The 14494-nt window shown below is 41.1% G+C and overlaps 1 protein-coding gene across 17 annotated transcripts in view; it reads left to right on the forward strand.

The window, feature by feature from the left end:
• MYCBP2 (MYC binding protein 2) overlaps positions 1 to 14494 on the forward strand; it is a 368898-nt gene that overhangs the window by 103741 nt on the left and 250663 nt on the right. For all 17 annotated transcript variants that reach the window (XM_075918843.1, XM_075918845.1, XM_075918849.1 and 14 more), the window contains 3 exons: positions 6294 to 6411; positions 7835 to 8039; positions 8494 to 8647. In XM_075918843.1, the coding sequence (XP_075774958.1) occupies positions 6294 to 6411; positions 7835 to 8039; positions 8494 to 8647 (477 nt within the window). The remainder of the gene's footprint in view (positions 1 to 6293; positions 6412 to 7834; positions 8040 to 8493; positions 8648 to 14494) is intronic.

Genomic DNA, 14494 nt, shown 5'->3' on the forward strand with positions numbered 1-14494 from the left:
TGCACTGAAGACAATGATCAAGCGATTTGTCTCCTGCCATCCTTCTTCAGCCTCTGACAAACAGAGGCCAGGGACACCATTTATAGCCCATGGCTAATAGCCTTTTATGGACCTAACCTCCATGAAATTATCTAGCTTCTCTTTAAACTCTGTTATAGTCCTAGCCTTCACAGCCTCCTCTGGCAAGGAGTTCCACAGGTTAACTACACGCTGTGTGCAGAAGAACTTTCTTTTATTAGTTTTAAACCTGCTACCCATTAATTTCATTTGGTGTCCTCTAGTTCTTCTATTATGGGAACTAATAAATAACTTTTCTTTATCCGCTCTCTCCACACCACTCTTGATTTTATATACCTCTATCATATCCCCCCTCAGTCTCCTCTTTCCTAAACTGGAAAGTCCCAGTCGCTTTAACCTCTCTACATATGGGACCCGTTCCAAACCCCTAATCATTTTAGTTGCCCTTTTCTGAACCCTTTCCAAGGCCAAAGTAACTTTTTTGAGGTGAGAAGACCACATCTGTACACAGTATTCAAGATATGGGCATACCATAGTTTATACATGGGCAGTAAGATATTCTGTGTCTTATTTTCTATCCCTTTCTTAATAATTCATAGCATCCTATTTGCCTTTTTGACTGCCGCTGCACACTCTGTGGAAGTTTTCAGAGAACTGTCCACGATAACTCAAAGATCTCTTTCCTAATTTGTCGTAGCCAAATTAGCCCCCATCATACTGTACATATAGTTGGGGTTGTTTTTCCCAATGTGCATTACTTTACACTTATCCATGTTAAATTTCATTTGCCCAATTACTCAGTTTAGTGAGATCTTTTTGGAGTCCCTCACAGTCTGCTTCTGTCTTGACTATCCTAAACAGTTTGTATCATCTGCAGACTTTACCACCTCACTGCTTACCCCTTTCTCCAGATCGTTTATGAATAAGTTGAAAAGGATTGGTCCCAGGACTGACCCTTGGGGGACACCACTGGTTACCCCTCTCCATTCTGGAAATTTACCATTTATTCCTACCCTTTGTTTTCTGTCTTTTAACCAGTTCTCAGTCCAAGAAAGGACCTTCCCTCTTATCCCATGGCCATGTAATTTACACAAGAGCCTTTGGTGAGGGACTTTGTCAAAGGCTTTCTGAAAATCTAAGTATACTATATCTACTGGATCCCCCTCATCTGCATGTTTGTTAACCCCTTCAAAGAACTCTAAGGGTATGTCTACACTACCAGCCTAGTTCGAACTAGGGTGGTTAATGTAGTCATACGAACTTGCAAATGAAGCCTGGGATTTGAATTTCCCAGGCTTCATTTGCATGTTGCTGGGCGCCGCCATTTTTAAATGTCCGCTAGTGCGGACTCCGTGCCCGTGGCTACACGCGGCACGAACTAGGTAGTTCGGACTAGGCTTCCTATTCTGAAATATCTGTACAGTCTCCATCCAATTTACGTGCATCTCCGCACCAGTCAGCTTTTCCCCATCTCTTAGTTTATTGAGGGGGGGAAAAAAGAGTTGAGGGAAAGTTGTTGAGCAAAAAAGGTCGCCTGCCTCTTTAAGAGTGGCCATTTTGAATTCTGTTGTTCTCCAAGGCACATCTCTGACTGCCTCACGGCACACCGGTGTGCCACGGAACATAGTTTAAGAAACACTGCTCTATACCATTATCTGAATAATTGAAGGTATTGAACAGAACTGATCCCTTTGGGATTCCATCCATTATGTCCTGTGAGGCACTCTTTAGAAATAGTTCTCCAACTATCGTCTTATAGTTTTATGCATCCACCTTACAGTGGCACCATGTAGGTTGTATTTTCCTAGGCTGTTTGAGAATATAGTACAAAAATCCTTACTAATGTGAAGATATATCACCACTTCCTCCCATTCAGAAGGCTTGTTACCCTATCAAAGAAAGCTATCAGTTTGGTTTGACATGATTTGTTCTTTAAAAAGCGATTCTGTTACTTACTACCAAGATATTCACAAATTGTTTTCTTAATTATTTGCTCCATTATCTTTTTGAATACTGAAGTTAAACTGACTGGTCTATAATTCCCCAGGTTTCCCTTACTCCTCTTTTTATAGAGTAGCAGTGTTTCCCCTTTTCCAGTCCTCTGGCATCTCTGCTGTCTTCCATGATTTTATGAAGATGATCACTAATGGCTCAGATATTTCCTCAGTCAGCTACTTGAGTATTCTGGGATGCATTTCATCAGGCCATGATGCCTTGAAGTTATCTAACTTGTCTAAGTAGGTTTTAACTTGGTTTTCCCCCCTATTTTATCCTCTGATCATCTCTCATATTTATTGGTTATGTTAGATGTCCAGTCAAAACAAAAATCATTAATCTCATCTGCCATTTCCAATTTTTCTGCTATTTTCCCCCTCATCAGTGGTCCTACTCTGTCCTTCATGTTCCTCTTACTTCTAATGTATTTATAGAATATTATCTTGTCTCCCACTAGTTTGATCTCTTTCTGTGCTTTGGCCTTTCTAATTTCTTCTCTACATACTTGTGATATTTGTTTCTATTCATTCTTTGTAATTTGACGTAGTTTCCACTCTTTGTAGGATTTTTTTTATTTTTATTTTTAGGTTGCTGAAGATCTTCTGGTTAAGCCAGGAGGAGAGTAAGAAGAGTATGTATGGATTATTTAAACATATTTAAAACAGGAAATAACTTGGGCCATGTCAACATTGTAGGAATGCTTTCCCAGTATATTTTACCAGAAGAGTTCTCCTAGTGTTGATCCTATATTTCAGGGGTGGAAACCTCAGGTTTGAGGGCCAGATGCTGCCCCTGGTTTGCCTTAGCATTGGGGAGCCTGTACTGGCTTTCCAGTTCCCGTCACCCACTCTCAGGGCTGAAGTTCACAAAATCTACTAGCCTGGACCCCCCCAGGCTCTCATGTGGAAGGAAAATGTGTCCTTCTCAGTCGGGCTTCTCACTTTGCTTCTCACTTGTGTATGGCCCCCGACTGACTTTTTTGTGGGTCACTGGCCCCAACCCAAAAAGGTTCCTCACCCCTGCTATATTGGAAAAACTAGACTTTTGCTGGCATAACTTACTTCACTTAGGGGGACTGGAATAAGATAAGTGGTTAAAAAATGCAGTAACTGAAAGATAGGATTTTGAACAAAGTTCTGGAAAGAAAGTCAAAAGGCTCGTCTACATTTATATGCTGCAACACCCATTCACAGTTCTTCTCAGTGTGAACCCAGTTATACCAACATAAGGGCATTTATACAAGTATACTTTATACCAGTTCCAGAACTGGAATAAGCTTTACCAGTATAAGGTACTGTGATGGGTTCCCTCCCAGGTTGCAACCTGGAACTGGTATACTGCTGAGCCCTGTGATCCACTAGAGGTTCCGGCCTTACTCTTCCACTAGCATACACACAGATGCAGTTATATACAGGCTTTCTGTCCAGCCACTACATGAACCATCAGTAAAAATATTATAGCTAACTCAACTCTTAGCTCCCCCGGCTTGCATGTCCTCTGGAGTATAAACCAGAATGATATCATCTTGTGCTGCATGGGGAATTGTACAGCATAAATGCATAGAGTTCTCCCTCATCCTCCTCAATGTGGAGAAGAATATGCAACAGCCTTTGCCCCTTGAACTAAGATTTTCAGGCACTTAATGTCAAATTCACTGGTTTAGATTAAAACAAAAACAATCTCATTAATTACAGATAATAGAATTTAAGCGATTATAAGAGCATAAAGATCAAAACACATTACGTAGGAAATAAACAAAATGCAAACTAAGATCAGTAGACTGAGGTAGGGAACCTTTTTTGGTTCAGGGGCTGCTGACCTACAGAGAAATCAGTCAGGAGCTATTCAAAAGTGAGAAGAAAAAAAATCCCCCAAAATTCCTCACTGATGTGGCCCCCAATTGCGAAAACACCCGTCACATTTCCCTTGGACAACAGAGCCTCGTGTGGCCCAGGCTAGTAGATTTTGTTTGTTCCACCCTTGTAGGGGGATGGAGTGCCAGCACGGGCTCCCCAATACTGAGAGGAGGATGAGCCCTGAGTTGAGAGGCCAGATCCAGGCTCCTTAGGTTCCCCACTCCGGGGCTAGCTAGATTGGATATGGATTAGCAGATTCTCACCCTAACTGATGGTACAGGGCAACTTGTAGATTCTTAATGCCCAAGATGTATTAGCTTTACAGTTTGTGTCTCTTGAGTCTTTCGTGCACTGGTTAGAAATTCTCTAGGGCTGGGTCGAGCTCTTCCTCCAGTTTTGTCTTGGTTTTTCTGGCGTTTCCAGAAGTCATCTTGTACAGGGAGTGAAGAACAACAGCTGTCACTTTCTGCCTTATATAGCTTTAACTTATTTTGGAAACCCTTGTTTCAAACCTTAGTCCCTAGACCAGGTTGTTGAAAAATACTAACATCCCAAAATGGAATCCAGAGAGATGTGGTCTGGTACTTGTCCTTGTTAGAGTTAAAGAAGTCATTGCTTACAGGGTGGCCAAATCTCTCATAGGAAGGTTGACCTATTTCATAGTCTTCTGTCTTTGCTGATGGGCCATCAACCTGGCTGGCTTCTTCATTGTTGTACCTGAAAAGCTGGCTATGGGTATTTTCCAGAGTAAGCCCATTTGAATTGATGCAGTTGCAAAAAAAGCATCAATGTGTGATGCTGTTGCAAAAAAAGCAAATATGATTCTAGGCTGTATCAACAGGTGTGTTGTAAGCAAAACTCGTGAAGTCATTCTGCTGCTCTACTCTGTACTAGTTAGGCCTCAGCTGGAGTACTATGTCCAGTTCTGGGCGCCACATTTCAAGAAAGATGTGGAGAAATTGGAAAGGGTACAGAGAAGAGCGACAAGAATGATTAAAGGCCTAGAGAACATGACCTATGAAGCCAGGCTTCATGAACTGGGCTTGTTTAGTTTGGAAAAAAGAAGATTAAGGGGGGGACATGATAGCGGTTTTCAAATATCTAAAAGGGTGTCACAAGGAGAAAGGAGAAAATTTGTTCCTCTTGGTTTCTGAGGACAGGACAAGGAATAACTGGCTTAAAGTGCAGCAGGGGAGGTTTAGATTGGACATTAGGAAAAAATTCCTAACTGTCAGGGTGGTCAAATATTGGAATAAATTGCCAAGGGAGGTGGTGGAATCTCCCTCTCTGGAGATATTTAAGAACAGGTTAGATAGACATCTGTCAGGGATGGTGTAGACGGAGCTTGATCCTGCCTTGAGGGCGGGGGGCTGGACTCGATGACCTCTCGAGGTCCCTTCCAGTCCTATTATTCTATGATTCTATGAATTACAGATCCCTAGTCAGTATTCATAACTTCAGATACAAAAAAAAGTAGGGTAATCATATTCATCAGTAACTTCTGATGAGTCCTCACATGACCTATCTTGCATAAAATATACCACAATTATGCTATAATCATGCCATATGAAGAATATGGGTGCAGTGTCATGTGTATTCCACGAGTATAGCTTAGCCTAACCTAGGGCTCAGCAAACAAGTCCTATCTCTAAGTGACTTAAATTAGTAAATTTTTAAGTGTAAACTAGCCCAAAGATGTCATATCAATGCCAAATCTTCTATATTGCCCATGTAGTATATATAAGTGTATATGTTATTCCTGCTTTAATAGTTAAATGCTTTGTCCTGAAAGATGTAGAGCACCCCATGATCAAGCCCTAAAGGTGTAATTTAATATATTTACTGTTTATTTCATTATATGTATTCCATAAAATATACAGGATTTTGCCGTTAGAGATGATGGTCCTATGAGCTCCTAGCTTCATTTCCCTTGTTTTCAGTATTTTAAAATTATAGCCTTAACATTATATTGCCGTTAGAGATGATGGTCCTATAAGCTCCTAACTTCATTTCCCTTGTTTTCAGTATTTTAAAATTATAGCCTTAACATTATATTAACTCACTTAATGCTTTGTAATTATATAATACAGTAAAACATTTGCCTAGTATTCCAGATAGTGTCTGACAAATGACAGTAACAATACTATTTCTGTGCTGCAGTATCTTATTTTATTAAATTAACCTTTAGTCTGTTAGGTTAACTATTCTTTATATTCACTGAACTGAATGATTTCAACAGTCCCCCCCCCCCCCAAGTACTTCTCAAATTCATTTTCCTTATGGTGATACAAAGCATGGCTCTCTGTGTTCATGTAGTATATGAACATATTTGTTATCAAGTACACAGTTACTAACATCAGTCTTGCATGTGATAAATGTTTCATAAAGATGCACTGATACTGGTATGGTTTTATTTTGATATAGGGGATGTCCCACTCTGGTGCAGGCACTACCAGGTCCTAGTACACAAGTTACTGCGGGAAGCAACCATACAGCCATTCTCTTAATGGATGGACAGGTCTTCACATTTGGAAGCTTCTCTGTAAGGAAGCATATCTTTTTACATTTGGAAATAAAGTTTTTTTTAATCACTATATTGTACACTTTGTTATAGTAAATATTTTCTAGACAGGCTTTCCCCAGTTGCATACATTTGCCTAGACCAAACTTATGCCAGTGAACATTAAGTCTTTGTGTGTCTTCATTTTAAATCTGGGTTGACAAGTATGACTGTGAAAATCTCCTATTCCTTATTTGTCAGTGTTCCCCATATCAAGTAAGGAGCACTGTTTTTTTTTTTCCCTAAATGGCATTAATGTCAAAACTGTCTGCAAACTAGTGTGGGATTTCATGACACCTGCAGAATATTTCTGCATGAGAATATGATGTAGATAAAAAATGGCAACTATTCAGATTACTCCTGGCTCACATTAGAACTTCTGTTTGGGCTGCATGGGAAATTGTGGGGGCAGCTATAGAAGAAGTGCCTTCTGTTTCCTCACACTAGTGATTGGGCTGATTCAAATACTTCAGATTAAAAATGATAGGATATGGCTTAAATTCGTAACTTTGCTACAAATCATCAACTAAACAGAGGCACTGGATTTAAGGTTTATTACAACAATCTGTAGCCCACTAACCACACCATCCCAACTGTTTCCTCCCCTTTTCCTTCCCTCCTTATGACTTGAATGGTGTGGATAAGCCACTTCACCTTGAATGATCCCTTGAAATATGTGTTAACTACTTACGTTTACCAACCTATTTAGCAGTCCTCCTTTGAGTTAATTTCGCAGACCTGAAGAAGAGCTCTCTGTAAACTCGAATATGTGCATCTCTCACCAGCTAATTTTGGTCTAATAAAAGATAATACCTTACCCTCCGGAGTTGTGGAAGCTCCCTAAAAGCATGCAGGGAGGACAGTGGTGCTGAACTGTGGCCCCCTTTGTACATTACTCTTTCCTCCGAGGCAACACGCTACAGTGTAATGTCATGAAGCAAACTTTTAATGGGTCATCTTTCTTCCAGTTTTCCTTTCTGTATACAGGCAGTCCCCGGGTTACGTACAAGATAGGGACTGTAGGTTTGTTCTTAAGTTGAATTTGTATGTAAGTCGGAACGGGTACATATTGTAGGGGAAACTCTAGCCAAACATTTCTCCAGAGCTCAGTTTTATTCTCCCACACCTCACTTCCCTCAGTCCTTTATTCTCAAGCTGAGGTGTCTGCTGAGAAAAGCCGCTCCGCGTCTTCCTGGTCTGCTGGGGGGGGGGCGCTAGCTTTGCGTCTCCCTGGTCTGCTGGGGGGAAGCAGCTAGTGCGGGGTTGCTTCACCCCGTTTGTAAGTAGGGATCCGATGTAAGTCGGATCCATGTAACCCGGGGACTGCCTGTATTGAAACTGTGCTATTTTATTTATCTGAAACCATTTTTAATAGTATTTACTAATTACTGAATCCTTGCTTTAGAAGGGACAACTTGGAAGACCAATTTTGGATATGCCATACTGGAATGCAAAGCCAGCATCTATGCCTAATATTGGATCTAAATATGGACGCAAAGCTACTTGGATTGGAGCAAGTGGAGATCAGACTTTTCTTCGGATTGATGAAGCTCTCATTAACTCTCATGTGCTAGCAACTTCAGAGATCTTTGCAAGCAGGCATATAATAGGTTAGAGCTCTGCAAGACTATTGTAAATTAGTTAATTCAACATACATTTAGTGAAGGGACTTGAAACATTACAAGTACAAGCTGTGAAAATAATAAGCAAAAGATGTAAATTGAGAAAACTATTTGTGCCACTGCTTTTTATTTACTAACTGCTTCAGTTAGTCTATAAGGTGCCACAGGACTCCTCGTCGCTTTTGCTTTTTATTTTGAGGGTATTTAAATTGCAAATGGTATTGCTAATTGATTTACAAATATAATTCTATTATTAAGAAGAATGTTTGAAGTTTACATTTAGAGTCCTCCAGTCTATTCTTAAATTATTACTGTTCCATTGATGTTTAAAAACATCTCGTCTCACTTATTGTACTATTAGTGTATTCTTCCTTATGGTATCATAGTTAGTGCAGAGATGGAGGACAGCATTTAATAGATGGACTGTCTGTTTTTTTTCTAGGTTTGGTCCCTGCTTCTATATCAGAACCACCACCATTTAAATGTCTGCTGATAAATAAAGTAGATGGGAGTTGCAAGACATTTAACGATTCTGAACAGGAGGATCTTCAAGGTTTTGGAGTATGTCTGGATCCTGTTTATGATGTTATTTGGAGGTAAATGTGGTTTGCAGTCACAGAAAAGTGGCATTAGTATAGAAATAAGCTTGTATTTTTTTTTAGAACAGTTTTACGTAGCATCACTTGGTCACATAGGTTCAATTATTATTTCTCTTACCACTTGTAAGTCTAATTTGTATCTCTCAGGGCTATTGGTTCTCCGTGGCTCAAAAGCATGTGCTGCTGCTTCCAGTCTTTTTTCAAGGATATTTATTTCTTTAACCAGAGGTTATAAAAAAAATAGACTGAGTCTTAACTCAGTCCTTGGCCTTAGGGTCACTCTTCCCATGGATCTCTGGTACTCCTGCTCCTATCAGCTTCTCAGCCTTATCTCTGCTCCCATCCTAGAACAGCAGCCATAGTGTTTCCCTGACCCTCTTGTCCCCTTACTTTAGGGACCCACCATAGAAGCTGACTGTACCTTCAGTGTGTCTGTAGCATCCCAGAGTTAGCGTTTTTGTCCGTTTAAGCTCAACATGGTCTAAACAGAGCTCCTTCTTTTTCCTCTTGAATTCTCTTCACTTCAGTTGGTTTCAACAGCTGCTCTAGGCTCAAAATGTTCAGTAATCTTAAATTCTTCTCTCTATTTTCCTTTCATTGTTCCCAAGCTGTATTCATATTTTACTGTTTCTCCCTCCACAGTATATTATTTATTTGAATCTTTTTGTCTAGCCCAACAGTTAAACTGCTTGTTCATGTCTTAATCTCTCAGTTCAGTTACTGCACGATCTTCCTCAGTAGGCTCACTGATCAGAGCTTGATTGATGGGAAGGGAAAGGAGTGATACTCTTCTGAGTTCTGCCCGCTTGAGACATCAAAATAAGAGGACATTCACAATGTATTTTAGTTCTTCCTTAAAGTGTCCTTTCCATATTCCCCCTTATAGAATGCTTCAACCAGTGCATCCTGAATGATATGGAGCCCTCTGCATTTCCCTTTCTTCCCCCCTCTCCTGAACTCTGGATGTTTTAGGCCAAGGGTTTAAAAGTTGCATAGAGTTCCACCACCTCAGTCCCTACATTTGTGAACAGCTGGAGGGTTACATTGATGCTGTGTAATCCTTAGGGATTGTAGATAGTTTGTATTGGTTGGTTGTTAAATAACTGCATAGTGTTACAGTGCACAGAACTACTTGTTTTTGCAGATACAGACTAACACGTCTGCCCCTCTGATAGTGTTATATATTGTTACTTAGTTCTAGGTAGCTAAAGAATAATGTGTTGGGTCAGAAGATTAAGATTCAAAATATATTTCTTGTAACTAGAAATATTTCCAGCATCAGATGCACATAACAGATGCTTGGCATGTTCTCTGTCTGAATATCCAGTCTACTTAATGTTTATCACAGGGGCTAGAAGTGAGAGAGAAATGAAATAGATTCAAGTCAATTTTATTTCAGGAGGAACTGGCAGTAGCAGCAGATTCCCAGATAGTGGTTCTAGCTCCAGGCAATTTAGCTGAAAAGCAAAAAAATTCAGCTTCTGTACCCAATGCAGAATCCTTCAGGATCATCGATAAGCTCTATTTCAATAGCTTTCCCATTTCAGAAAGCATCCGTTGCAGTCAAAGAAAACTGTGCCATCCTCATTGGTGTCAACCTTAATACAAAGATCTTGTCTGAGAGAAGGATTTACAGGGACAGGATCTTCTTATGGAGCCAAAGTCTGGCTTAAGATTTCAGCTCAGTGTTGGGAGTTGTCCATTTGTCACATCAGAAGGAATCTATCCTTGTGGTGAGATCTGCTAATCCAATTAACGTAACTGATGAGAGTTTGATACCTAGCAAAACATTGTCAGAGTGGTAGTTCATCATATGAATTGATCTGTGGCTCCATTGACAATTGAGCCTGGTACTGTTTCTTAGGATACATCACTTGTGTTGCCGCAAGAAATCAAGCAGACTGCTTTCGTGTTTCAGGAAAGTATCAGGAGTGTGGTGCTTCTTCATTCTATCTATTAAGACCTTTTCATGATCTCTGGTGAAGAACTACTCTCTGTTTTCTAGTTCAGTGAAGTTTTCCTTGGTTCCCTTCTGAGCCACAAATGATTTAGAGCCAAAGAGGAATACAAATCACAGATCAGAACCAGGAAATATTATTATAATCAGTTCAGTGCAGCCTGCTGGATCAGCAGGCACAGAGATGTTTCCAGCTGGGGCCATTCAGTGAGCTTTTGGTCTGAGGGGCAAATACCTCCTTGAGTAAGGTGGTCTTGCTGGTCATTTTGGGCATCTTATAGGAAGGTGTGAGGAGAGATCTTCAGACAGATAATAATCGAAGACTTCTTCCTCAGAAGAAGTCACCAATGAGAAATGGGAGGAGCAACGGGAGCTGGTATATTCTGATTCAAAATTAAGGGACACGTCTTTTCCAAATAAAAATGTGGAGGATGTCTCAATATCATCACCACCACAAGATGCTCTAGCCTTTAATAAGTTAGCATCACATATGTCAGTGATGCTAGATATTATTTCTGTTTTGACAGAATCATCCCATACTTTCTGATATTTTGGGATCAGTGGTAGATAATGAATTACATTTTTCTTGTTATAGGGAGTGCTTTCATTAGCAAAAGCAAACTGGAATATTCGGCCAATCACTCAGCTTCTCCAGAGACTGATATCTCAGTTCCCTCAAGAAGGACTTGCCACGTTTCATATTTACCCACTTGCTAATTCATTGGTGGTTGAAGTGGCACTTCACAGATCAGAGTGCCCAAGGTCACTTTGCTCTACAAGTTGGACTTCCCTGATCCAGCACCCTTGGGACCTGAGCTTTCCCAAACCAGGGAGTTTGCTGGACTAGGGGAGGTCAATGCTCCCGTTGGCTGCCCACTCCCGGGATCCTCTTCCTGGGGCTCCCTGCCCTGTGCTGGCCCCTCTAATGTGGGCCCAGCAGGGGCTTCTCATGCTGCTGCCCATAGGCTGCCTCAGCATCCCCTGCAACTTCCAGCTGGGACCGCTTGGCCACAGGGTGTTCCCCAGAAGAAGCTGCCCAGCTACCTTGCTCCTCTGCTGGGACTGGCCCTCTGTGGTCAGCGAGTCCCTGGGGTTCTCCAGTGGGGCTACCTGCCTCTTCCTGCCCCGATTCGGCTGGGGCGTTCTCAGCCGGTGTTGTCCCGTTACCGTGAATCCGCTGCCACAGGGGTTTTCCAGGGTTACTGCAGGGGCTGCCTGGTTGCCACCGGCCCTGCTGCTGATGGAGGTTCCCTGGCTGCACCTCCCACTGCTGGCAGCCGCTCTACACCCGGGGGTACCTCATCTGGGGCCAGGACTCACCAGCTGCCTGGCCCAGCTGATGCTGAGGAATCCTTTGTCGGGGCGGGGGCTCCCCAGCCAGGCCTGGCCCATTGATGTTGGAGGTTCACCAGCTGCTGTCTGGAAAAGCCTCTGCTGGTCCAGCATGAGCTCCCCAGCTCCCATGTTGTCTCCTACTGATGCCTTTGGTGCTCGTTGGTCAAGCAACATCTGGATTTGGGAGGTTCAACCTGTATTGGATAAAGAAGGGAAGAGACTGAATGTATTATTCTTCAGATAAAATCAGCTTGCATATCCAGCTATGAAACTCCCGTGGTGAAGTACTAATATTATTTCTGGAGTCTTTTTCTTAATGTGCTTCTAGAGCAGCTGCATGTGGTCCATCAGGGTAATCTGACTGCAGGCCGAGAGACATTTTGCTGATATTGACCAACTGGAGAAACCACTCTGCACAGCTCCCTGTTCTCTGTTCTCTGTTCCTGGCCAAACTGACTTGTGAGAAGTAATGCCTGCAGGTGAAGGAGCTGCAGAGATGTGATGGCCACTGCTTCACACTACTCCCATTGGCTGGAAAGAGAGAACTGCAGCCACTGGAGGCTGCAGAGGACAGTGCCTGCAAGATGGTCCACGTGAGCAAAATGTCTCGCAGTCCACAGTTAGAGTACCCTGATGCTCACCATTGCTCTAGAGGAAACCAAAAGTAATTAAAGGCTGTTTTGATTGCAGAACTGAATGTTGCTAAGCAACAGTTGACAGTGGGTTTGAATCCTCAGATATTTTAGCAAGATCAGATTTAGCTTTGGCTGTCTCACTAAAGAAACATGGCTAAGGGTGGCGGGACTCCCTCATGAGACAGTAATGAGGCTCAAGGACCTTCCATTGAAGGAGAAGTTCTGTTTGGTGTTTAGATTGAAGAGTTACTGGAGGAGATTTAAAAAATGTAAGATCTGCTAGATCTTTAGGTTTCTTTAACATAAGGAAAGAATCTTATTCAACTCTATCAAACAAGTATCAAAGTCAGTATCCATCATCTTTGTCTCCTTCACAGCATTACTGTTATTAGAGAAGGGCATATCAGTTGCATCTGCAACATTATACCTCACAACATCAACTTTAATGGAGGAAGAAATTTAAACCTTGCAATAATAAAGGGAAGGTTTTGTCCAATGTACCAGATTTGACATAAGGACATGGAGTTTCAAAAGAGCCCATTTGGGTATTGTTTATCCACAGTGAGGGGACTGGTTGTCCCTTTTTTTTTTTAAGCAGTGAGAGTTAATAACATTGGATGGATATTAATCAGATGCTCTTTTATACAGTTAAACAATTCCATTCAGAACCTCATCCCTCCCGCCCCTCCTCCCCCAATAATCCACCCAATTGTATTTAAGCAGAGATCAACATCTTGATCAAACAACTTGTTAAAAAAGGAGTTTCAATCTCTAACATAGTTAGGTGCAATAGAGGTAGTTTCATGAGATCGAAGAGGGAAGTGATTTCACTATTGTTTTCTGATCCCTAAAATAACTGGGGGCCTTCACTTTATTGTAGATTTAAGGAGGTTAAAACTTTATGTAAAGGAACTTTGCTTCTACATGTTGTCTTTAACACCTTCTCTTTCCCTTCAGGATTGGTTTGTATCTCTGAGCGGAAAAGGCCCATATACATTCACATTTCTGTGAAACCAGGACATTGGAATATGCAAATATTTTGTTAATGAGGACTATTTTTAGTACAAGGCCCTCTCTTCTTTTTAGTTATTTACAGGTTCCAGGTATTTACAGAGTGCCTGTTTGTTCTGGCAGCATACTGAAGAAGGCAGGGGATGTATGTCTGCCTGTACCTAGATGACTTGTTAATAAGTGTTATCTAGGGAATAGATCTAGTAAATCAAATATATTCATAATTTGTCAATCGGGGATTACAGATAAATTGGAAAAAGCCATGTCTAAACCATACTTAAAGTATTCATTTTGTAGGAGCTATAGTAGATGCAATTGTGAAAAATGCTGTTCTCCCAGAGCGGAGAGAGATAACATATATAATGTCTCCTCTGCCAGTTACCAAGACAGTTGATTCTTTTTGTTCTTCAGTTGCTGTATCTACTGGGGTCAACCACAGCAGTGACTTGTGCTGGTCTTCAGATGAGATCTTCAGCGCTAGTTAGGAAAGAATTACAAACCAGATTTAAATGGTATTCATAAAAAACATAATTCCACAACAGGTGTGATCATAAATGTGTTGGATAGACAATTAAAATGCAATAAAAGATGTACTTTTACAGTCCCTTACATCGTTGGAAATACTGACCATGGATACATCTGCCGTAGCATGTGGAGCCCATCTGAACAATGAATTGTTGGTCAAGAGATCATTACTCATAAAAGGAATTTATATATCAGTATTTTAGAGCTAAGAACAATCAGTGTAGCTGTAACATATTTTCTACTTCAATTCAAAAGGAAAGCAGTTGTGATAGCATTGTAGCTGTAAAATTATGCAGGAAGTAATCTTTTTGGAACTACTGTATTGATTTCAATATTCTTTCTATAGCAATTCATGTAGTAGGGAGAAAAAGCTCTTGCAGA

The sequence above is a fragment of the Pelodiscus sinensis genome, chromosome 1, assembly GCF_049634645.1.
Source record: "Pelodiscus sinensis isolate JC-2024 chromosome 1, ASM4963464v1, whole genome shotgun sequence".
In the NCBI taxonomy this organism is placed as follows: Eukaryota; Metazoa; Chordata; order Testudines; family Trionychidae; genus Pelodiscus; species Pelodiscus sinensis.